General features: G+C 39.4%; 1 protein-coding gene, 1 long non-coding RNA gene and 1 pseudogene across 3 annotated transcripts in view; all 3 read left to right on the top strand.

The window, feature by feature from the left end:
* Positions 1–12,550, top strand: part of LOC145657002 (protein NLRC3-like) — a 16,631-nt gene extending 4,081 nt beyond the window's left edge. The window contains exons 2-8 of one of the 2 annotated variants that reach the window (XM_081711074.1): positions 1–1,248; positions 2,391–2,564; positions 3,200–3,373; positions 4,607–4,780; positions 6,184–6,357; positions 11,497–11,543; positions 11,644–12,550. The exon at positions 1–1,248 is cut by the window's left edge and continues 698 nt beyond it. In XM_081711074.1, the coding sequence (XP_081567200.1) occupies positions 1–1,248; positions 2,391–2,564; positions 3,200–3,373; positions 4,607–4,780; positions 6,184–6,357; positions 11,497–11,543; positions 11,644–12,182 (2,530 nt within the window). In that variant the 3' untranslated portion in view covers positions 12,183–12,550. The remainder of the gene's footprint in view (positions 1,249–2,390; positions 2,565–3,199; positions 3,374–4,606; positions 4,781–6,183; positions 6,358–11,496; positions 11,544–11,643) is intronic. The other variant, XM_081711078.1, reaches the window with a different exon arrangement.
* The window catches only part of LOC145657010 (uncharacterized), a 245,147-nt gene that overhangs the window by 9,251 nt on the left and 209,471 nt on the right, over positions 1–26,425 (top strand). The gene's annotated exons all lie outside the window — the stretch shown is intronic.
* Positions 25,832–25,940, top strand: LOC145659790 (5S ribosomal RNA; annotated as a pseudogene).

Here is a 26,425-nt window from a genome sequence, read left to right on the forward strand (position 1 = left end):
CTTTTCCCAGTGTAATAAAGTATCTGACATACGCATGACATCTTCAGTGGGTGCGTTGATGTCAAACCTCATCAAAGGAGAGCTACTTCCCTCTGCTCTCATCTGGATAACCTCCCGACCAGCGGCAGCCAATCAAATCCCTCCTCAGTACATCAACCGTGTGACAGAAATTCAAGGATTCACAGACCCACAGAAGGAAGAGTACTTCAGCAAGAGAATCACTGACCAAGACCAAGCTGAGAAAATCATCTCACACATAAAGACAGCAAAGAGCCTCCATATCATGTGTCATATACCAGTCTTCTGTTGGATCTCAGCCACTGTGCTTCAGATAATACTAAAACAAACTGATATAGAAATCCCTAAAACTCTCACTGAGATGTACATACAGTTCCTGCACACTCAGATAAACATGAAGAATGAGAAGTATGAGAGGGAAAAAAAAAAAGATCAAAAGAAACATTTGGAATCAAACAGGCCCATGATTCTGAATCTGGCTAAACTTGCTTTCAAACAGCTGATGAAGGGAAACGTGTTGTTCTATGAAGAAGACCTGAGAGACTGTGGCATTGATGTCACTGAGGCCTCCGTGTATTCTGGGATCTGCACTGAGATCTTTAGGGAAGAATCTGTGATTTACCAGAGGAAGATCTACTGCTTTGTACATCTGAGCTTTCAGGAGTTCCTGGCTGCTCTCTATGTGTTTCACTGTTTTATCAGCAATAAAATGAGGGCACTGCAAGCTTTTAAGTTACAGTCAAGTTGCAGGTCTGAAAATGTTCCTCTCCATGACCTGCTGAAGGCAGTAGTGCGTAAAGCCTTAAAAAGTCAGAATGGACACCTGGACCTTTTCCTCCGTTTCTTGCTGGGCATCTCAGTGAATTCCAATCAGAGAATCCTACAAGACCTACTGACACACACACACAGCAGCCTGGAGAGCATCACGGACACAGTCCAGTACATCAAAGAACAAATACAACGAGAGGACCTTCCCCATGAGAGATCCATCAACCTGTTCCTCTGTCTGTCTGAAATGAAGGACCAGTCTCTCACCAGAGAGATTCAGGAGTATCTACAATCAGAGAAACACTCAGGAGAGACGCTCTCTCCTGGACAATGTTCAGTACTAGCCTGCATGCTTCTGACCTCAGAGGAGGTGCTGGATGAGTTGGACTTGGAGAAATACAGCACATCAGAGGAGGGATACAGGAGGCTGATCCCAGCTGCTGCAAACTGCAGAAAGGCTCTGTGAGTGTTTAACTATAATTTATTCATTAATTTATATTAGTAATTTTAGTACAGATACCTAAATATTTCATTCACATTCACAAGGAAGGTGCCACACAGCTTCAGGGTTGATACACTGGATCATTTATATGGGGTCCCTCCATATTGTCCAGTAATCCCCCAACTCACAACACACCTGAAGGTGGCAGAATAGAACTACCAAAAACATTTGATATATTTCAATATGAAGTACCACTTTTTTGTTTCAAAACAGAATTTACATAAAACAATGACCTTAACATCTGTTCTTTCCTTCAGTGTTACCCACAATATGTGACTGTATTAAAACTACTTAATGATCATTTTCCAGGACTTTTCCAGGCCATTTGCAGTGATGATCTAGCTGGTATGACAGACAGGGATCCATACATGGACTAACAATCCCGTCTGCTTCAGTGCAGGAGAAGCTTTGACTGGCAGCAGCTGTAATTTTTGCAGTCAGCCAACAGACAGGTTTCCACTTGTGTAGTGATATGCACATACAGAGACTTTCACTTGTATTAAATGCAAGATCTGTCTCTGACCACTTCTGACTGTGGTTTGAGTGATCAGATTACAGTGTGTCTTGGTTGTTTATGTCTTGCATTTCATGTAGTAGAGTGAAATCTAAATCTGATCTGATCACTAAATTCTGTCCCTATATCTTAGTTATCTCATTATTTTAGCTGTTGCTTCATTTTAGTTCCTTGTAAGCAGCCACATCACTGTTCTAATATGTATGTGTTGTGTAGTAATACTTTAATGACTCACCCAAAGTTTGTTAATTCATTAATTAATATTAAATATCTAATTATGGTAAATCCTGAGTCCCTCTTTAACACACCTGTTCCAGACTCTTTCAGACATTGATTAGTTCTGTCTAGTTCTAGTTCCCTGTAGCTGATTTTATTTATATAACAAAAAGTGAATAGTAGGTAATAGGTAATATATATTAATTTTGTAAATGTTCATTAACTGCAAGTCTTTTTATTCAGTAACTTTGCCACTAGTTTGGTTAGACTGACTTGCTTGTTTTCTTGTTTTCTTTTTCAAGCTGTTCAAACCATTTCTGTGCAGTTTGATCACACACTTTTAAATGTGCTTTATTTCCTCTGTATCTGCAGACTAGGTAACTGTAGTCTGGACACAGATTTGTGTAAAACTGTATGTTCCACTTTGGCATCATCAAATTCCCCCCTGAGAGAACTGTGTATCAATATCAGCACCCTGCAAGATGACGGAGTGAAGCTGCTTTCTGATGGGCTGAAGAGTTCACACTGTAAACTGGAGATACTCAGGTGAGACAATGTAAACCAGAGATACTCCGGTGAAACACTGTAAACTGGAGACACTCAAGTGAGACACTGAAACTGGAGATGCTCAGGTGAGACACTGTAAACTGTAGATGCTCAGGTGAGACACTCTAAACTGGAGATGCTCAGGTGAGCACACTGTAGACTGGATATACTCAGGTGAGCACAAATGTGTCTTTTCCATGAGCTTTATCAACACATATAAAAACAGTTATATCATTATAAAACTTTATAAAACAGTTATATCATTATGAAGTGACGTATTCACACTAAAACAGTTATATCTTTATGAAGTGACGTATTCACAGTAAAACAGTTATTTCATTATGAAGTGATGTATTCACACTAAAACAGTTATATCTTTATGAAATGATGTATTTAGATGATCAGGGCTTTTGGATCATTGACCAGATTCTGACCAGATTCATTTTTTTCATAATAATTTTTACTTTGATTCAATATTTTTATCACTCGATTGTTTAGTCTACAGATATTATGTAAATTTATATTAAAAAATAGCAATTAATGAATAATTATTCTTAACAGAATGTTGTTTGTTATTACTGTGTGCCTTGATTTCATGCTATTTTAACTCAGGGCTTTATATTCTGTCTTTGCAGTCTTGCAGACTGTAATCACACACCAGACAGTAGAAAACATCTCTCCTCTGTTCTGACATCAGCAAAGTCCTTCCTGAGAGAACTGCACCTAAGAAATTGTGAATTTCAGCATTCAGGAGTGAAGCAGCTCTCTGCTGCACTGAAGAGTTCACACTGTAAACTGGAGATTCTCAGGTGGACTTTCTGTTAAGTCATTACTGAATAGAAAATTAAGAAAAGATGGGATAGTGAAGCATGATGGGATAACGAAGCATGATGGGATAGTGAAGCATGATGGGATAGTGAAGCATAACGGGATAGTGAAGCATGATGGGATAGTGAAGTCGAATGTGCCCTGGATGAATGTCCATATTATCTCAATCTCAATAAAGGAGGCTCAAAATGCTATAATGAATGAGCTAATTTACATAAAATAGTAAAGTAAGTTCACCTTACACTGAATAACATTATACTATAAAAACATCAGGGAAAGGGTTCAGTAGTTGTACCTGATTTTGCAGGAAGGAGGCAATATAGCAGTTCCCATAAATAAAGAGACTAGAATTGAAGTGAGACACAAGAACAGGGCTGATGCTTCAGCCCCTTTGTTCTGCCTTCTGATTAAGTTACTAACCCCTACCTCTCTGATTATGTTACTAACCCTTAACCCCTACCCCTCTGATTATTTTAATAACCCCTAACCCCTACCCCTCTGATTAAGTTACTAACCCCTACCCCTCTGTTTAAGTTAATAACCCCTAACCCCTACCCCTCTGATTAAGTTAATAACAAATAAACCCTAACCCTCTGATTTAGTTACAAACCCCTAACCCCTAAACACCTACCCCTCTGATTAAATTACTAACCCCTAACACCTACCCCTCTGATTAAGTTAATAACCCCTAAACCCCTACCCCTCTGATTAAGTGACTAACCCCTAAACCTCTATGCCACTGATTAAGTTACTAACTCCTAACACCGACCCCTCTGATTAAGTTCATAACCCCTAACCCTTACCCATCTGATTAAGTTACTAACCCCTACTCCTCTGATTAAGTTACTAACCCCTACTCCTCTGATTAAACTGAAAAAAACTTTCCAAACTTCAGTCACATATATTAAACAGAGTATCTTCTTATGTCATCATGATTTTCGATGCTTTTTGAAGTTATTTGTAAATCCATTTATCTAGAATCAACAATTACTGACTGAACACAGAAAATGGGAAAGATTTAATAGTGATTATGAAAATGTTTTTAAGATCAACACAGTGTACAGCAGGAATCCAATAATTGAATAGCAAACTTTACTCATTTCATCATCAAAAAGCCACATAACTTTAGTTTTTCAGGCATCATGATCTAAATACATTTTTGTCTTAATGCATTAAAATATTCCTCAATGAATGTACAATCTTTGCCATTGCAGACTAGCAATGTGTAATCTTGGAGAACAGACATGTGAAGTCTTTGGCTCAGCTCTACAACTCACAAATAACCCCCTGAGAGAACTGGACCTCAGCAACAATGATCTGCAGGATTCAGGCATGAAGCTGCTCTCTGCTGGACTGAAGAGTTCACAATGTAAACTGGAGATTCTCAGGTGAACTCTTTGTGAATTCATTGTTGAAATGCAACTTTTAAGACGTGATATTCTGTGATGCATATTTTCTAATTCCGAATATAGATTTGGTCTTTATATAAGATTTCAGAAAAGGGGCTTAGTTAAAAAAATCTAGTTTTAGTGAAAAATAAATTATTTAGGGCAGAGGTATTATTCATTTATCTTATTCAGATCTGGCATATACCAGAAGTAGAGTTTGTGATCCTACACCAGAATTATTATCCATTGGTGTCTTTTGATGCAAACAACTAACCAATACTCAGACAGTAAGTCTCTCTGAGGGACGCAGTGATTAGATGAGACTGGCGTCTTGGGTCCTCTAATGTGCATTCCCGTCTCTTGTGATCTGTGGATTTAAATAAGCAGACACTGAGTGCAAACAGGTGATTTCCTTCAATACTCCAGTGATTGTGAATGGGACAGGCAAGGGGTGTGATCCCTAGCAGGTGTGGGTGTGTCCCTCCTGCTATCCAGCCAATCAACTGTGACACACACACACACACACACACACACACACACACACACACACACACACACACACACACACACACATATATATATATATATATATATATATATATATATATAGTTAACAAGAAAGGTATTCCCAGATCAGCATGGTGTTTATACATTTACATTTACTAGAATACTGTTGAAATAGAGTGATCAGTGCTAATGCCTAGAATGTTTAAATGTTTATAAACATCTAAAGAAAGCTACACAAAAGACTTATGGTTCTTAATGGTTTGGCGACAGTGTAGTGAGCTGTCATTTTACAAATGGGTACTTCAATGTGTAAGTAACATCCACATAGCAGGAACAAGCTTGGGTGGTTCACCATTTACAAAAACCTATTGGGTTATTCCACGTGACTGAAAACTCAATAAAAAAATAGTGACTAACTTATAAGAAACAAGACTGGTGAATCAGGGCAGTGGGGACCAAAGAGCAAACTGGGAAAATTTTTATTGCATAAAAAACATTTTCTTAATTGTTTAAGGGTAGAGTTGACTGCAGTTCTCCTTTCTAATTATAAATTAAAATAATATAAATATAACAAATAGCAATGTTGAAAATGAGCCAAAAAGTACAAAACATTCTTAGACTACAACTGGAGATCAGTGGCTGGTCAGCACACTTCTGTTGCTATGGGAAAAAAAGACTACCAACGATTATTACAAATTTTTAATAACATTGGGAATAATTACATCAAGAAGATAATAGGCATGTTTTATCTTGAAAAAGTTAAGAATATTTTAAAAATGTTAAAAACTTCCAGATAAAAAAGGTTACTGTTTCACGGTTTTTAATTCCAAACTTTTCTTTACAGTAAAGTCTGCTACATGCTAACACATTTTCCTCTTTCTCCCTCCTTTCTGCAGACTGTCTGGTTGTTTGGTCACAGAAGAAGGCTGTTCTTCTTTGGCTTCAGCTCTGAGGTCAAACCCCTCCTACCTGAAAGAACTGGATCTGATGTACAACCACCCAGGAGAGTCAGGAGTGAAGCTGCTCTCTGCTAGACTGGAGGATCCCCACTGCAGACTGGACACACTCAGGTATGTACAAATCCCCTGTCCTTGATCTGATCTGATACTAAACTGTGTTTTCTCAAATACAACCTGCTCTCATACACAGTGGAGCAGAAACATTAGGGTTATTATGCTTAGTGTGTGTGTGTGTGTGTGTGTGTGAGTGTGTGTGCGTGAATGTGTATGTGTGTGTGGTGTTTCTGACCTACTGAAGGCTATAATCATCTGTTTCTTATGTATGTGTGACAGGACTCCCTGTCATTACATAGATAATACATGTAAGACACCACATAGCCGATACAAGTAAGACATCAAATAGACGATACATGTAAGACATCACATAGACAATACATATTATATATATATATATATATATATATATATATATATATATATATATATATATATATATATATATATATATATATATATATATATATATATATATATATAAATGGATAAAGTAATGAAAACTGATACACACTTCAGTCCACATAAATCACTGTAGTTGTAACTATGTGAAGGGTTCTGAAAAAGTGAATTCAGAATTGACAAACATTTGTTAACAACTGTAGAAATCTGTGAAAACAATCATGATGAATTTTGACAGTATGTGTTCAGGTTAGTGTGTTAATACTACAGTAACAGCAATATATCATAACTTCCATCTCCAAAAACACCTTCATACCTTTATTTGATAAATATGAACTGAAATTCCAGTCTATGATCTAAATAATTTTTGAACTATGAATCTAAATCTATGATTTAAATATTTTACACACACACACACACACACACACACACACACACACACACACACACACACACACACACCGTAAAAGAGAGATATAAATAGAGCGCTATTAGATTAGAGTATTAAAAGTAGAGTATTAGAGTAGATTAGAGTATCTTTTTCTTGTCTGTTTTTGACACACACAGATAATCTTAAAGGATTTAAGTTTTTAACATAATATTAATTGAAATCAGAGAACAATTTTTTCAAGAATCTTAAATTCTGAGCAATTAACTATAAGGTGTGTGTGCGTTTGTGTGAGAGAGAGAGCTAGAGAGAGAGACCTTTCTGTGTGTGTGAGAGAGAGAAAGTCAGAGAAACCTATTTCTGTGTGTGTGGGGGGGTGGGGGGGGGGTGAGTGTGTATGTGAGAGAGCGATGAGAGAGAGAGAGACGGAACTGTATGTGTAAGGGTTGGCACCAGGCCGAGGCCCCCTCCGGCCAGCAGATGGAGGCCTCGAGTCAACCACACCACTAATCAGGCTTAACACCCAACAGCTGGGCTTGACCTTATATAAGCCCAGTGACCCAGTCATTGTTGGGTCTTTGCCAAAGTTCTGAGCCAAGCTCCTAGCTGGTAACTCTGGGTATTGAGGTCTGTGAGCCCTCATGCTACACCTCACTTCTTGTCTGCGAGGGTGTCCATGTTTTTATACATCCCCTCCCCTCTCCAGTTTTGCCTCTCGAGTCCGTCTCTCTCCTGGGGCTTCCCTTAGCCATTCAAGTTCCTCCCCATTTTCTGGTTTTGTTTGGGAAGTTTTAGTTTGGTTTTCCCCAGTGCATCGGGGTTGCCATCTCTTCCTGTGGCGTCCTTTGTTTTCCCTTTTTCCACGCTCAGCGTGGTGTTTAGTTTTTTCCTTTCTTTCCCCTAAGCCATTATCTCTCTCACTCTCTCTCTCTCTCTCTCTCTCTCTCTCTCTCTCTCTCAGTTCAATTCAATTCAATTCAATTCAGTAAGCTTTATGGTATGACCATATTCAGTAACAGAATATTGCTACTATATAATCAGTATTACAATAAACATGAATGAACCTTTGTAATTAATGAAATTAAGAATTCTATTATTATAAAGAACTTGAAAAGAACTGAATTTTGCATGAAATAATAATCGAAATAAGTGATAAGAAAGGAAAATAATACGAATGGCAAAATATAAATAATGAGATAAATACATAAAGGTGTTTATAAACTGGGAAGTGCAGTCTGTGTGAGTGTATATGCATGTGTGTGCATGCAGGTGTGCGTATGTGTGTGTGTGTGTGTGCCTTAAAGTTGGGGTGGATCATCAAATTTACTTCACAAAATTGGAAATGAATTTGGATGAATGTTTCACATTCAGTGAGAAAGTGTAGCTCTGTCGCTACAGTGTCTTTGTTACACTGATGTCTTTTCTCTGCTTTGTGAGGGGACTCTTTTCTCTGCTGTGTGAGGGAACTCTTTTCTCTGCTCAGCTCTTGGCACTGCAGGGCTTTGTAGTGGTAGGAGTGGGGGTCTCTGTTTTTTTTTAATGTAGCCACTATTTAATAATTCTTTTTTGAATTTTGAGTAATAGTGTAAATTGTCTAATTCAACTCTACATGCATTATTTGATGTTTTCCTGTGCACTTTCAGGATATTTTTACAGAATTCAGTGTGCATCATTTCATCTGGGTGTTTGCTCCATTGTGAGTGGCCACAAAAAACTTCACAACCACATAGCAGAACTGGTTCTATGATAGAATGGAATATTTTGAGCCAAATTTGAATTGATATTTGAATGTGAATTTTACGATTATGTGCTTTCTCTATCAGTTCACTGACTGCTGGATTGAACTAATTGTTAAACTAATTTTCAATCATAAGTAATTGTAGTTTCTATAGGTTTCTAGTGTATGTGTGCGTATTCAGCACGCCTAGGGTCCAGATCTGTCAGTACTTCTCCAGCAGGTCCAGGGTCTAAGAGGTGAGCAAAAGGTGTATCTCCGCAAAGAGTCCCCTCGTAACCTACCATTGACAATGTGCTTTGGCAGAGCTGCAGGAGGTCTGTTCCATCCTTTTCACCTGTGTGTTACAATTATATCAGGAGAGATTAGTTATATTTCTTGGGTATTGGTGTCCAAATAATGGTGGTAATGGTGTTACCTTGTTCTGTGTTGGAGTCGGGTAGAGATCCAGTACGTGCATTCAGATCTCCACAGATCAGCACACTTCCCTGGGCCTGGAAGCCACTGATCTGATCATGGAGACTGGGACAGATGTCTTCATTATAATAAGGGCATTCACTGGGAGGAATGTAGATTGTACAAAGGAATATATCTTTTGGAGTGTTTATTTCTTTGTTGATTTTAAGCTAAATATGTGAATTTTCTATTTCAGAGGAATTATGAATTTAGACAATTCTGATTTATACCAGATAATGATTCCACCTGAATCTCTCCCTCTTTTAATGTCAGGGTGTGTATCAGCAGGGAGGATGATTTTCTTGTAGTTTACAGGAGGGTGAGTCACCAAATCAGAGTTACATCAGGTTTCCTGGAAAATTATAATGTCTTTATCTTTTGTGTTATTTGTGAATTCAGTGTTTATACTTTTGTACCCAAACAGGGATGATTTTATGCCTTGAATGTTCCATAGAGAGACAAATAATGGTTTCATTATTTAAATGAAGTATGAAAGGAAAAACACAAATACAAACAGATTCAAAGTGAGATAAACCTGTAAAAATGAAGGATTATGTTGATGTTATATGTACAAACATTCATGTATATAAACATACATATTAAGTCTAATGGCTAACCTATATCCAGTGATATTTATTTATTTATTTGTCTATTCATTAATTCATTGTTCTATTCATTTATTTCTTGATTAAAGAATTGTGACCTTAGCTCAGCAGTCTGTTGCATATGAGGTTGAGCATCTGTTTGATCTCTCCATGTCTGTAGTGCTTGTGGAGGGTAGAGTTTTTACTACAGAGGCGTAGTTCTGCTGTTTGGGCTGCCTGTTGGGGTGGATGTTGATGGCAGACGTACTCTGCGTTTATCTTGTGGATTGTAGCTGGATGGAAGTCTCTTCTGTGCAGGATGGTAGAGATGGTGATTTTGGAGGAGGGGAAGGTCTCTGTGGAGGTCTGTGCTAGTCTTCTTACACACTCTGCTACTCTCTCTTGCTTTGCCCTCATTGGTGCCAGTGAGGATAATGATGTGGATTGGAGTACCTGAGATGGCATGTGTAACAAACTGGAGGGCATCGCTGGTTCAGGGACACCAAACTCTGGCAACTTTGGCTCCTGGGAAAAGCTGTTCCTCATTTCAGAATTTTCCATTAGAGTCAAATAACTATGTCTGCATCTGTAGGAATATTTGTATGAGGTTTTCTGTATATAACAGGAGATTGGCGATGGATGTTTTTGTTTCCTGCTGTGCTACAGTCTGCTGTGAGGGTCTCTGGGTTTTCTTTGAGTATTTTGTGTTTGTAAGTTTTCTTGACCTGTGCAGTTTTTAGCTCTGCTGGGTAGTTTATTGTAAGGGGGCGTTTTCCCGCGCCTGTACTAGCCATGGCTCACTCAGTTACTAGCTACAATAGCACAGGAGCTAGTTTTTGGATGAATGAAGAGCTAAAATGTATTCAGGTTTCTTTGGAGTTGAGGTTCTTACCTTGATATTCCCTGAAAGAAAGCTTGAATGTAGATTATCCTTTTGTTTCATGTTTTTTCCCCCATCTTCCTTGGCTTTATCGTTAACTTTGTGTCTGCTACAGTTCCACTCCTGTTAGCTACTGTGTAGCTGTTAGCTTGGTTTATTATGTTGTGGAGAAATTTTATCAAAATTAGTTGTTCTCTTGTTTCTTTCCAGAAAGCTGAGTTGTTTTTTAATCTCTTTACTAATTCACTTTGGTGTATGTTGTTTTACTTTGTTTTATTTTATTTTAAAACCCCTGTACCTATAAGAATCTTAAGAGCTGCAGCTAAACATGACAGTACTCTCTCTTATCTGTGTGTGTGTGTGAGAGAGAGAGAGAGAGAGAGAGAGACAGAGGAAGAGAGAGAGAGAGAGAGAAAGAGAGAGAGAACTATTATCTGTGTGTGTGTGAGAGAGAGAGACAAAACTATTGTGTGTGTGTGTGTGTGTGTGTGAGAGAGAGAGAGAGAGAGAGACAGAGAGAGAACTATTGTGTGAGAGAGAGAATCCGAATTATTTGTGTGTGTATGTGTGTATGTGTGTGTGTGTGTGAGTGAATGAGAGAAACACACACACATACACACATAACTTTTATCTGTGTGTGTGAGAGTGACAGAACTATTATCTCTGCGTGTAAGAAAGAGAGAAAAAATTGATTTTTTAGAGTTTAAAATTTCCTAAACTGCTATTTGCGTGTGTGTGTGTGTTCCTTTAGGGTGGAGCATGCAGGGAAGATCAGAATCAAACCAGGACTAAGAAAATGTAAGAAGTAAATATAATGTACACACACTCACACACACACACACACACACACGCACACAGTATTTGTGATCTCTCCTCTAATGTGTCTTCTTGTGTGCAGATGCATGTGATCTCACACTGGAGCCAAACACAGCACACAGACGTCTCTCTCTGTCTGAGGGGAGCAGAAAGGTGACTCGTGTGTGGGAGCAGCAGTCGTATCCTGATCATCCAGAGAGATTTGATGAGTGTCCTCAGGTTCTGTGTAGAGAAAGTCTGACTGGACGCTGTTACTGGGAGGTTGAGTGGAGTGGGAGGGCTGATATGGGAGTGACATATAAAGGAATCAGCAGGAAAGGAGACAGTGATGACTGTAGGTTTGGATGTAATGTAAAGTCTTGGAGTCTGATCTGCTATAGTAACTGTTACTTTGTCAGACACAATAATAAGAAAACTGCCATCTCTGCCCCCTCCAGCTCCAACAGAGTAGGAGTGTATCTGGACTGCCCCGCCGGCACTCTGTCCTTCTACAGTGTCTCCTCTCACACATACACACTCACACACTTACACACATTCCACTCCACATTCACTGAGCCCCTCTATGCAGGGTTTGGGGTTTGGGGTTCTGACTCCTCAGTGTGTGTGTGTGAGCTAGAATAGCCTCCTGTGTCCTGGAGAAACAGGAGTCTGCAGGGAAACACACATTCCTCTACACACACAACTGGTGAACATCATAATGCACACATGTCTGCTGAGGCTTACACACACACACACACACACACACACACACACACACACACTCACACCACATACACACAGTTTAAAGCATTTAAGAATTCTGAAAGTTTACATGTTTACCAGTTAAAGTATTTTATTGTGTGTATTTCTATCTGCAGCTCTCTGTCTCTGTCTACCTCTCCCTCTGACTCACGTGTGTGTGTGTGTGTGTGTGTGTGTGTGTGTGTGTGTGTGTGTGTGTGTGCGTGTGTGTGTTTGCACATGTAGGGTTTATGTTTTAGTAAAGAACACTTCAAAAGCACTTCAAGAGCAGTTCTGTGTTTCTCACACTCCAAACATTAGAATTGTTCCATTCTAGAACATTAGAATCATTCCATTCTAGTTGTTCCATTACAGTCTGTTCTCCTCTTTTGGTGTCTGTTTCTCTTCCTTCTACTCTTTGTCTTTTTACCCCTCCCACACTTTCATGGTTTATTAACTTATTCTCAATACTTTTGTTCTTCCTCTGTTTACTGAACATATTGTTGTTTTTCTTTGTTTCGTTTATTGTTGCTTTTCCACACATAAATAAATAAATAAAGACACAGGTTGTGTTATTGGGCAGGAAGTGGAAGGGAAAGTTCAACTTAGTGGTGTTTTGATGTTGATTCATGTTGGAGAATATATGATTGCTGGAGTTTTTTCCTTGAATTTATAAATACTTGAAAATACTACATTTTTCTTTTTTGCATATTTTTCTTTGTTTTTTGGGGGGGTATGTCTGTTTTTGTTTTTTGTTTTTTTTTGCTCTGAGAGCCAATAAACACGTTTTCTTTTGTATCCACTTGAAGTGTACATTACAATGATATTTCCATAAGTGCAGGATTAGTGCTCAAAATACTCCACAAATAAATACTCTTAAAATACTCCACAAATAAATACTCTTAAAATACTCAACAAAAACCCTCTTAAAATACTTATACATAAATAAATGAGTCTTCAGTCTGCATTTGAAGACAGCAAGAGACAGTGTTAGTTCGTCCCTCCATCTGGCAGATGGTCAGAGAACAGTCTTGATGCTTGTCTTCCATGAAACTTGAAGGAAAGGGTATTTGAGGTTGGGGCTGGGCTTTGACCAGTGTCATCACGTAGGGATGAGCTGCTCCATTCTTGGCTTTTTAAGTGAACATCAGGGTTTTTACATATGATGTGAACAGCTACTGGAACCCAGTGAAGGAAACACAGCAGTGGTGTAACATGGGTGAACTTCAGATGACAGGAGCCAACAGGAGCAGGTGGAGCCAGCGTTGATTTATACAGGCTGTGGCCTGACTAATCCTGAAGGATTCAGTTCTACACCATGTAGGAATAATTAGAAATCCCTCAAAAACACACACACACACACACACACACACACACACACACACACACACACACATACACATAATACAAATACACACACATACACATACATATATAATTCTAGAAGCAGAGAACTGCAAACAAATTTATATAGCGCTTTTTACAACAGATGTTGTCACAAAGCAGGTTTACAAATGTCAGAGTCCAAAGCCTCCAGTGAGCAAGCCAAGGGTGACAGTGGAGAAGAAAACTCCCTAGAGCATGAGGAAGAAGCCTTGAGAGTAACCAAGACTCAAAAGGGCTCTATCCTCCTCTGGCCAACAATGGTCACCACAATCATAATTTTAGGAGAAAAATAAAAAATGAAAAAGTTAATGTCTAGTCCAATGTTCTAGAGGTCCTATTCTTGTCCGGATGGTGTGCATGTGTACGAAACCCATCCCGCAAGAGAACATCCATCAAGGGCAATGGTGTAGTAGTTGTCTGGGGTGGAGGTGTGGTGGGCTACAGCAGGGGGCATCAGGGGGTGGTGGGAGGAGCCATGGCAGCTGAGACGGGATGAGGCTCAGTAACATCATGACATCAGGGGCAGGTGAACCTCAGCAGACAGAGAGACTAGATTATTAGACATTAGACATGTCCAGGTAGAGGGTGTGTAAATTAGGGAACTATTATGTGCAAAGATGGACTCTGGCAGATGTAGCTATAGCAGCACAGCTAAAAGGAAGGATAGAGCCAGAAGGAAACAGAGGCATGATGGCACCCTGGAACATCAGCACTCTGCTGCTCTCAGTCAACAAACTAGAGTGACAAAAGAGAGGTGAAGTGACAGCATCATCACATCCCAGTTTACCAGAACTCTCAGTGCCCATGGACCCCCAGATCTACACCTTTACCTAAGATGGGAAGTAGTTAATAAGTAGACATGTTTTCAGCCTGGTCTTAAATATTGGGACTGTCTGAATCTCAAACATTTACAGGAAGGTTATTCTATAATGTGGGAGCTTTATAGGAAAACGCTACTGGTACTCTGGTTCTCTAAGGTTAAGTGTTGTGTAGGTTATTAGAAGTACTTTATAATCAATACGAAATTCTGCTGGGAGCCAATGTAAAGTAGCTAAGATAGGAGTTATGTGATCAAAGAAGATCTTGTAAGAACTCTGACTGCTGCATTTTGAACGAGCTGAAGCTTGTTTAGGTGCTTAATGTTACAGCCAGATATTATTGCATTACAGTAGTCCAATCTTGATGTAATAAATGCATGGACCATCTTTTCTGCATCATGTGAGGAAAGTGTTTTGATTTAAACTGTGAATGTGCTCATTATACTAAGGTACTAATTTTTTGTCCCTAATGATTTTATTCTTAAGTGCACCAACATCATTAAAGGTGCACAGAAACACCACAAACAAAGCACACGGGGCAGAGCTGGGCAGAGATCTATTAATAATAAAGACAGAAACAAGGGCAGTTAAATTCTGGACACATTTACAACACAGTGAGCCAAACTTATATCATTCTAAAGGTCTGGAGAACCAAGAGCTGAGCAAAGAGAACAGTCACCTCACTCAGCTGATCTGGAAATACAGTTCAGCATTAACACACACTAACACTACACATGCTCAGGACCAGAAAATAACAGCAAACCCAATCAGAATCACCAGAATTACAAAACAACATCACTTATTGGGAAACTCAATCAAAATGTTTTCTGGCCCTAAATCAAAGGTACAGTGTGGCAGATTACCTAAGAACACTGTCTGATCCAAAACTGAGATCCACCCTGACAAAGTACAGACGCAGTGACCACTGCCTGGCCATAGAGACCAGCAGACATAAACAGTCCTGTTTACCTGAAGAGCAGAGACTGTGTCAGCAGTGCCAGGACTATAAGACCCTGACAAAGCTGCACTTTCTAAATGAATGTACAACATTTAGACAGATTAGAACTAAATTCTTTAAAAAAATTTGCCACGTATTCCCTGAGTTTAAAAATCTCCCTGATGAGGAGAAGCTGCCGTATGTTCTTGGTGAACATAAAGAGTTCAGCACACTGGCAGCGCTGTACGTTCACTCCTGCCACAGTCTGAGGGAAAGTGAGGGACCGAGTCAGATACCAGAGACACAGAGACATTATTATTATTACTATTATTGTTATTATTATTATTATTGATATTATTATTATTATTATTGGCATTGGTATTATTATTATTATTATTGGCATTGGTATTATTATTATTATTATTGGTATTATTATAATAATAATTATTATTATTATTGGTATTGGTATTGGGTGTGTTGTAGTTATATTATTATTGTTGTTGTTACTAATATTGTAAGCGGTTATAATATTGTTGTTGTCATCTGCTGTTAGTGTTAATGTCTTTATCAAAGCTTTGGCAAGAGAGAGGGAGATCCACATGGGGACCCAGACTCCTGATGGAGGGAGAGAGAGGGAGAGAGAGAGAGAGAGAGAGAGAGAGAGAGAGAGAGAGAGAGAGAGAGGGCCACACTGTGACAGACTCTGAATGGAGGGAGAGAGTCTCCCCTTCTCCATCTGGAGTCCTGGTCCCCTCCCACTCTCTCCCTACATCCATAGTCCCGTACGGCCCTCCCTCTCGTTTCTCTCTCTCCCTCTATTTCTCTCTCTCTCTCTCTTTCCATCTGGAGTCTGGGTCGCCTCTCTCTCTCTCTCTCTCTCTCTCTCTCTCTCTTTCCATCTGGAGTCTGGGTCGCCTCTCTCTCTCTCTCTCTCTTTCTCTCTCTCTTTCCATCTGGAGTCTGGGTTGCCTCTCTCTCTCTCTCTCTCTCTCTCTCTCTATCTCTAGCCTCTTCTTCTACCTGAGGAGAACCATCTAAGTAAATATTTTCCATCTCTTGGTATGATCTATAGTCACTGGTATACAGCCTAGTTTAGAACTGTGCTGCTCTTCTACGAATCTCCACAGGATCTGAGAGTACAGTACCAGACTTCAAGGCATGTATCCATCTGCTATGACCATGTTTATGCTCTAAACCAAAGAAAAACTTGGACTTAGAGTACATCTGTGTCACGTTCTGAAAAGGAGAACACACCAGAGCCCCCTGTGCCTGTACCCCAAGCAGGTCGGCTAGTTTTTTTTTTCTTTTTTACTTTAAGAGCCTCAATATCCTCCATTACAAATTGTGGAACCCAGCTGTTGGGAAGGGGCAGAGCCATGCCCCCAGACTTGACACAGCCACGCCCCCTGACATGACACAGCCACGCCCCCTGACATGACACAGCCACACCCCCAGACATGGTGCTGTTGTGACTAAGGAAGGCTTTACCGTCTCACTCTCTCTGCCAGTCTGCTTCATTCTGTCTATCACTATGAGTTACTTGAGCAAAATCTACATCATTTCCTTTAAATTTGATTAACTGAAAAAATAGGACTGTGTTCTTTTATTCACATCCCCGGCCCCATTAAGTGTTGCCACACTGCACACACTCATTTTGAAAATGAACATTAAATCTAAACAAAAAAGTGACAAAAATTAAGCAATCTTCTTACCTTCATCGTTAAGTTGCAGGTTTAGATCAGTAAAACCTTCCTCCTATAAATTGCTTCTCAAACACTGTAAAGACTGTATAAAATCTACCAGATCTGGAAAGTCTTCTTCCACCCGAACCCCTTTTGCATGTTTTGTATTTTCCAAGAATGTTCTGATCATTTTCAAAGTACACATTTCTCGAGGTCCACAGGGCTGTTAATACAAGGAAACGTTTCTTTCCTGATATCATTCTGACACACAGGTAAACAGGAATGGAAAAGACCTCCTGCAGCTCTGTCAAAATCTGGGTCTGTACATTGTCAACAGTAGGTTATGAGGCGACTCTTTGGGGAGATCCACCTTTTTCTCACCTCTTGGCAATACGGTGGATTACATGATAACAGTACATTCTCTCTCAGTACATTCACTATAAAGCTACTAACCCCTCTGTCTGATCACAGCCAAATCACTGTTCATTAATAGGACAGAGACTAACAGTGCTGCACCCACACTGACCAGTAAGCTGTTTAATACCAGGAGACGATACAGATGGGCCCAAAACAGCACAGAGGAGTTCCAGAAAGCTCTCAAGAAATTCAAACACTTTTAGACACATTTCTTGAACACTCTTAATAAATCTAAATAAGAAGAATTGGCTTTTCAAAACACATATTGGATAACACATATTAAATCTCTTTACAATCAATTACTCAAAAATACAAGACCTGAACAAAAGCATATAACTGAAAAATTTTATATATTAGAACTATCAATAAAAGACTTCTAGAATCCCTTGGACTCACCCACTACTGAGCAGGAACTTAGAAATCAAATTTCTACTCTTAAAACCAAAAAAAACAAGTGGGCCTGATAGCATTTGAAATGAAATGATTAAACAACCAAGTAAAAAAATCCTGAAAAAGACCAAAACCATCATTTTCCAAAATGAGCCAGATCTTAGGCAAACACACCAAGTTTCACATTATGAACACAAACACTAGAAACCTGTACAAATTACAATTACTCAGGATTAAAGATTAGTTCAACTGGAAACTTCAATCCAGCAGTCAGTCAACTGAGAGAGAAAGCAACAAGGGCATTCTATGCAATCAAACGTCAAATTCACATTCAAATACCAATTCAAATTTGGCTCAAAATCTTCCAGTCTATCATACAACCAATACTGCTGTATGGTTGTGAAGTGTGAGGGCTACTCATAATGGAACAAACACCCAGCTGAAATTATGCACTCTGAATTCTGTAAAAAATATCTTGAAAGTGCACAGGAAAACAACAAATAATGCCTGTAGAGCTGAATTAGGCCAATTTACACTATTATTCCAAATTCAAAAAAGGATTATTAAGTACTGGCTATACTTAAAAAACGGTGACTACCACTGGTACCACTATAAAGCCCTGCAGTGCCAAGAGCTGAGCACACAAAAGAGTCCCTTCACACAGCTGGTTCCCTCACACAGCAGGTCCCCTCACACAGCTGGTCCCCTCACACAGCAGGTCCCCTCACACAGCTGGCCCTGACACTGAGTTCATTAACAAACACTAACACTATAACACACGAGGACCAGTCTGAAATACAAACAATCAGACCAAACCAAATGATAACACTACAAAAGCTAAACTACATTAACCGTTGGAACACACAAACACAAGCTCAAAGCATAATGCACTGTTATCTGACCCTAAAATGTCACTACACTCTAGTAGACTACCTGTACAAAGTGAGTGACATTAAACACAGAAACATGTTGACAAAGTACAGACTCAGGGAACACAGCGTGCCCATCCAGATCAGCCAATATAAATCATGCAGTCTGCAGAAGAACAGAGACTCTGTCAGCAGTGTAAAAATGACACTGTAGAGACAGAGCTGCACTTTCTCACTGAATGTGAAACATTCAGTCAAACACAACAAATTTACTTTACAAAATTTGAGACGACCCACCCCAACTCTAAGCATCTATTGAACACTGACAAATTGTCCATCCTATTGGCTGAAAAGAAAGCAGTGCTTTAACTGGACAATATACAGCTCCGGAAAAAAATAAGAGACCACTTCAATTTTTTCTTAAATCAACATCTCCACATGTACAGCAGCCCTTCCATTCAAGTGTTTGTTGAATTCCTATTTTTTAATGGTACCAATTGAGACAACTTAAATTTACATTTAAGAACATTTAACACTGTTATTTTCTGCACTGTTTGCTTAAGTATATCTGTACTCTGTCAGCAGGGCACTTATTTTAAATAAAAATCTCCACAGGTAATAAAAAATAAATAAAGAAGACCCACCCCTCACCCCCCACCCAACCTTCTCAGTCGACGCCACAAAGGAAAAGAACAATGCCAGTGCTGTTTATAAAAAAGACATTTAATTGGCCAATGAATCGGTCGACCACTACTTCACCCTGTACTTCATGATAAACACCTGACATGGTGAGGTCTCGTACGGAGGTCTAGGATCCATTCCTCAGCTATGATTCTACACCAATAAATTCCCCTCCAAAAAAAGAAACCCAATTACCATAGCAACATGTTGTCACGGTTAGTCCCTCCCATCTTCTGTGTTCCATGTTTTCCCTGTCTTGTGTATTTTAGTTCCATTCCATCGTTTCGTTTTCTCCGCCCCTCGTTTGATTTTCCACACTTGTCCCTCGTTTAGTTCATGTATTTAAACACTGTCTTCTTGCCCTGGTCTTGGTTGTTCATGCCATTTGCGTGTTCATGGTGGTTGTTAGGCTTCATTGTGTTTGGTGAATGTTTTTGAAAGCCCGTATATGCATGTATTTAAGTTTGTACTCCGTGCCTTCATGTTTCCTAGCCTTTGTTATAGCCTGCTTCCCCTGTTTGCCTTCATGTGTTTTATTTGTTTGCTCATGTATCCACATACTCTCCGTGTTGGCTCTATCACCCTGGACTACAACGATTCTGATTTTGGATTTGCCCGTAATAAATCTTGTTCTTCTCCGCTCTTGCGTCCGTCTCCGTACCGCTCACTTACATATGTACAGGTTATTTACTGAACAGTTCTGTGGTTACCACTGTATTCATCACCCATTCCACACTGCCACTCAGTTTTTAACTGTTTATATGTGATTGTCATGTAAGAGAGAGTTAAACAGATGAAATATAAATGACCACTGTGAACCACAAACATTACTGGGTGCTGAAATAGATTCAGTAATGAACCTTCATTAATTCTAGTTAACAAAAACCTTATAGCCAGATCTGCCTAATCATGAACACACAACTAATTAGATCAGGAAACTAAGCTGTCCTTTAGACACACTTACACACCACCATAAACCAGACTAATAAACATTATCTACATGTAGCCCTGTGGGGAAAGGAATGTGTATATGATGTTATATGTGTATGTATGTATAAGTACTGTATATATTTATTTCCTTTCTTGTTTGAAGGAGAAACGGTGAAATTGTTTACAGTTTTTCATGTGTATACTTGATTTCTGTGAGCATTATTGTCACAGACTGCTACTCCCCCATAAGTCACGTGGTGAGGCCCGCCGTGTGCAGGGGGATCCACACGTACTGTGAATAAATGTTTTGTAACCACGCCACTTTGGGATTACATACACAGGGTTTATTGTTAAGTGTCAATGTGTCTATTTAAACCCTGTCTGTGTGTGTCCCTTTGTTGGTCATTGTCGCTACGTGTGTGTTAACTCCTGACCCTGTAGCAGTCAGTGATGGTGTAGTAGTTATGCTGTGTGTTAATATGTAAATGTAGTCAGTGATGGTGCAGTAATTATGCTGTGTGTTAATATGACAGACTGGAGCTTCAGCAGTGATCATAGTTATGACGGAGCACAGGTGGTGATCAGGGTGGTGGTGGTTGTTGTTGTTGTTGTTGTTGTGTACCCCCCCCCCCCTTTGTGTGGCTCATTCTCTCTACTGGTTCATTCACTTTGAACTCTGGATATATTTATATTCTACATTTACAACAATATCTCTCTACAATATCTCTCCTCATTCTCACCCCTCATTCTTCTCACTCCTCATTCTCACCCCTCACTCCTACTTACTCTCTCACCCCTCAAACCTACTCACTCTCACCCCTCACTATCACTGCTCACTCCTACTCCTCACTCTCACCCCTCACTCCTACTCACGATCACCCCTCACTTGTACTCACTCTCACCCCTCACTGCTACTCCTCACTCACCCATCACTCCTACTCACTCTCCCATCACTCCTACTCACTCTCACCCCTCACTCCTACTCACTCTCACACCTCACTCATACTCATCACTCCTACTCTTCACTCTCACCTCTCACTCTCATCCCTCACCCTCAATCCCCACTCTCACCCCTCATTCCTACTCACTCTCATCCCTCATTCTCATCCCTAACACTTACCCCTCACTCCTACTCCTCACTCTCACTCCTCACTCTCACCTTTCACTCCTACTCCTCACTCCAAGTGAGATACTAGTGATGGCCCCTACTGTGCCGAGGCTTCAGAGCGCATGTTGAGAGATCCAGGAAGTCTTTTATGAAACATGTATCGAGGCTTGCTTCTTTAAGGATGAATGACGCCTGAAACCTCACTGGTTCAGGAAGCATTTCAAATGTTGGCGCAATTTATGAACACACATAAAGCGCAATGGCTCCATGCAAAATTTGCATGTTTGTGTTCTGTCAATTTGCCTGTGACATTGATGAGCTTGTTTTTATGGAGCCTGCTAAAAGGAAAAGGGTTTCCCCTGTATGGAAACACTTTGAGCAGATCTCTCCAAATAAGGTATTGCTCATAATATGTAAATAATGAAATGTGTTACTACTATAATATTCACAAGTCATTTTATTTCCATTCCAAGCCACTGGGATACAACAACACCACCTCATCTATGTTATTGTACTTGTCATATATAATGAGGGGGATAGAGTTGGATCCAGCCAAGGTGGGTATGCGTTTCCAATTTTCATATTTGTTAATCAACCATGATAATAATGACATTGACCACGATGCTACATTCATCACGCACATCAAAAAATAAAAACAAAACATGTGCACATGTTCATGTAATTACTTCTGACATGCAAATACTGAAATTAAACCATAACCTAATTTTATTTTATTCACTGTTAACATTAATATGCACACACACACACACACACACACACACACACAGTGTATATATATATATATATATATATATATATATATATATATATATATATATATATATATATATATATATATATATATATATATATATATATATATATATATATATATATAATGTATATATAAAATGTATATATACTGTATATAAATGTATATATACTGTATATATATATATTTATATACTGCATTATTCTCTGCACCTTACATGTTATTTGCAGTTTGGATTGGATTACAAAGTGTAAAAATGACAAATCTTTGTAATCTTTACAAAGCAATGACCAGAAAGGAAGAGCTGGATGAGGCTTTGGTCTTCATGATTGTTAGAGACACACAACCATTTAGCACAGTTGAGGATAAAGGCTTCAGGGACTTAGTAGCAAAATTTGATCCAACCTATATTTTCCCAACTAGGAAAGTATGTGTGGTGACATGGATAAATTATGAGAGTAGTATTAAAAAAATAATATTTTCTTCCTTCCCTTTAGACCACAAAGGCCATGGTTGAGGCCAAATATCAACAAGAGAAAGAGAAGACCAAAGTTGAGGTCCAGAAAGTTCCTGCAGTGATTGTGACAGCAGACTAACTACTTGGCTGTGACCTGCCATTTTATAGATGACAACACATGTCTGAAGTGCACATTACTCGGTGTAGTGAAATTCCCACAGGTGCACACAGCTGAAAATTTGGCCTGTGTGAAATCCTCTCTTATGGAAGAATGGGAAATAAAATCCAAAGTAACATGTCTAGTTACTGATGGCGCATCTGATATGATTGAATGTGGCAAACAGCTGAAGCTGCGTCATGCCTTCTGCATTGCTCACACCCTGAATATAGTTGTTAAAAAAGCTCTTGAACTAACCCCAGTGCTGTCTGCCATTCCTACAAAGGCAAGGAAGCTGGTGGGCTATTTTAGAAGCAGCACAACTGTCAAAGTTAGCAACATTATTTTCACATTTGTTTACACATTGTTTTATATTGCTACATATGTAACGTTTAGGTTTTTATTGGTAAAGGAGAAGCTGGACCTTGTTCAAGAGCATATGGGAAAACCAAAAAAGAAACTGATTCAGGAGGTTGAAACAAGGTACAGCAGCTTTCAAATGCTGGAGCGATTAGTAGAACTCAGGGAGCCTGTAAGCACTGGCAGGCTTACAAACTGGAATTCCTGCGCTGACCTCTGATGAGTACAATAATGTTTGTGAGCTCCTGTCTATACTGTCTCCTTTTCACAGGGCCACACTGGTGCTGTCAGAGGGGAAAAAGGTATCTGGCTCCAAAGTGGTGCTATTATTGAAAATGGTGGAAAAGATGCTCCAGGAAGAGGCAGCAAAGGCAACGGTCCCAGTAGCTAGTGAACTGGGAGGGACCTCATCAGGCTCCTTAGGGAAAAACTCCACACAGCATGAGCATTATATCGCTGGGAACGCTGCTAGACCCAAGATACAAATCACTTGGATCCTTTAGCCCAAAAAAGGTAGATGAAGGAATAAAACAACTCACCTTTGAATGTGCCAATGCAATAGGGTCTAGACAGTCACATTCAACCCCAGCTGCAGCTTCAACATTACAGGATGCTGTAGCTGAAAGACCTGGTTAGTATTTTTGCATTGGATTAAAGTCAATTTCAGAGTTATGATCTAATTCATATTATCTGGTTTTGCTTCTCAGGAAACAAACTGGTGTGATTTTGATACCACGTTCATGGAGGCCAGAAGAACTCACAATGTCACTGCTGATGCCACAGTTGAAGTGCAGACCTGGCAGAACCGAATATCAGCAGAACACAGGATCCCCTCCAGTACTGGGAGAGGCAGAGGTGCATATATCCAAATCTCTACAGGTTTGCTGTGGGATACTTGTGCACCCCTGCCTCCTCAGTACCATGTAAAAGTGTTTTCTTCAAAGCCGGGGAAGTTATTTTCAAAAAGAGAAATCAACTGAGTCCAAGCACAGTGGAAAAAATATTATTTCTTAATAAAAGTGAAAGAAGTCACCGCGGTATTCATAAGCATAACCATTTTCCAATCTTTGAAAAACACTGCAACAATCTTAAAAACATCTCAACATAAACATCTCATGTCCTATTTGATTTATTTAAACACTGACTGAAATCAACCTGTTTTTTGACACTAGTAGACCTCCAAAACCATTACCTACACATCAAAAACAAATTAGATGAATGAATGAACTGCACAAAATCATATTAACTATAAGATATTACACTCATACTGTGTACATCTGCAACTGTATCTCTCCACCACACAGAAACAAGAATGAAAAACCTTTCCCAGTTTCCAAAGATTTCCACCTTTAATGTGTAGATTTAGGTAGTACACAAACACACACACACACACACAAACACACACACACATGGGTAATACACACACACACACACACACACACACACACACACACACACACACATGGGTAGTACACACACACACACACACACACACACACACACATATTAACAAGCAATTGTTTTTTACATGTTTATATATCATCACAGGTACAGAGATATTATTTTTTATTTTATGTTTCTTTTGAAAATGTTAGTTTGCTAATCGCAATGTAATGAAATCTTGTATCCTGTGTAAAAACCCCAGCTGCTGTGGTTGCTATGGTGACACAACAGCATGCCTGTTAATGTTAGTGCAGATCTTTTCGACATGTTATTGTGTTTTTTGTTGTTGTGATTTTCTATCTTTCATTGGTTAAATGATAGAATATGGGTTTTCTGGTTAAGTTTCACTTTCTAAATGTTTACTCGATTTGTAATCAACTCGTTATTTTTAGTATTTTAACATGCTGTTTGTAGTGGTTGATCATTCCTGTTCATATTTGTTATTATGACATTAGGCTACTTACGTTATTTGTGTGACCTACAGGACATTGTTGTGCTACGCTTAACATTACACAGCACAATATAGCAACTTAGATTTCCAGATGAATTTTTTTTTTTACTAACGGACCTTGAGGGGAGGAGAGTCTGCCAGTCTCTCTCTCTCACATGCACACACACGCACGCAATTTCATTTTTCCATGTTTTTACAGTAAAGGTTCACAGACCCAGTACTGCCGCTTGCCTCGTGATGTTAACAGTGCCAGAACAAAACGCAGCATCACAGCGAGTAGACAGAATTGTCGGGGTACACAAGCTGGCTTGGTATTGTGAAACAGTGCGGTTGTGCACAGCTGGATCTCTTGAGTTGTCGCGTATTTGTTCACTGAACGTATGGATGGACAGGTAGCTAGCTCACGTTAGTTGTAGGAACTAACCACAGCTTAGCTTGCTCTAGCTAGAAGTGTCCGATACAGCGATACGCTGTATAATGATCCCATAAACTAAACTTCATATCAACGGATCATCCTGCATATTGCAGAGAGGAAGAGCATGTTAAAGCAATGAAAAAAAAGAAAGCAAAAACATCAAGGCATTGTGTAAGGCATTGTTTTATCGCTTCGACAAGAGCTTAATCGGGTGAATGCGTCTGTAGCCACGCTGTCGATGTATTGCATAAAAGGCGCACTTTTCACCATTTTCATCGCTTACGGCCATACCACCCTGAACACGTCCGATCGCGGAAGCTAAGCAGGGTCGGGCCTGGTTAGTGCTTGGATGGGAGACTGCTTGGGAATACCAGGTGCTGTAAGCTGTTCTTCTTAGCTATGTTTCTTTTCATTTTTGCCCCTTTTCACGTACTACGTGGCTTCCTTTCTTTAGGGTTTTATTTTATGCTTTCTTTCTCGCTTTTAGGTTTAGAACTGTAGCATTTTGGAACTTAGTAAGTGCACCGGGTTCTCATAAACGTATGAATGTTTGTCTTATCAATTTCACCAAAACAACTCCATGTTTCTTTACTTTTACATCTTCCTCTTACCTGCATGTATTATGCCGTTTGTGTGTGCGAACACTTTCGGAGCAATTATATAGGTGCGTTGGACCGTACGCCACTTAAAGCTTTTACTAACGGAACTGGAGGTTGGTTGCGTCGAGTTCAACTCCGTCCAATCATTTTGGGATTAGAACATGGTTTTATTCTTCAATCCCTTTCTACATGATGTGTGCTATGTACATTTTAATGGGTTTTGTTTTGGGAAGGGATAGACTGATTTTAGTTCCTGCGGCCTTTCTTTCGTT

The sequence above is a fragment of the Electrophorus electricus genome, chromosome 1 (genome assembly GCF_041902795.1).
Source record: "Electrophorus electricus isolate QZ-2024a chromosome 1, ASM4190279v1, whole genome shotgun sequence".
Taxonomy (NCBI): domain Eukaryota; kingdom Metazoa; phylum Chordata; class Actinopteri; order Gymnotiformes; family Gymnotidae; genus Electrophorus; species Electrophorus electricus.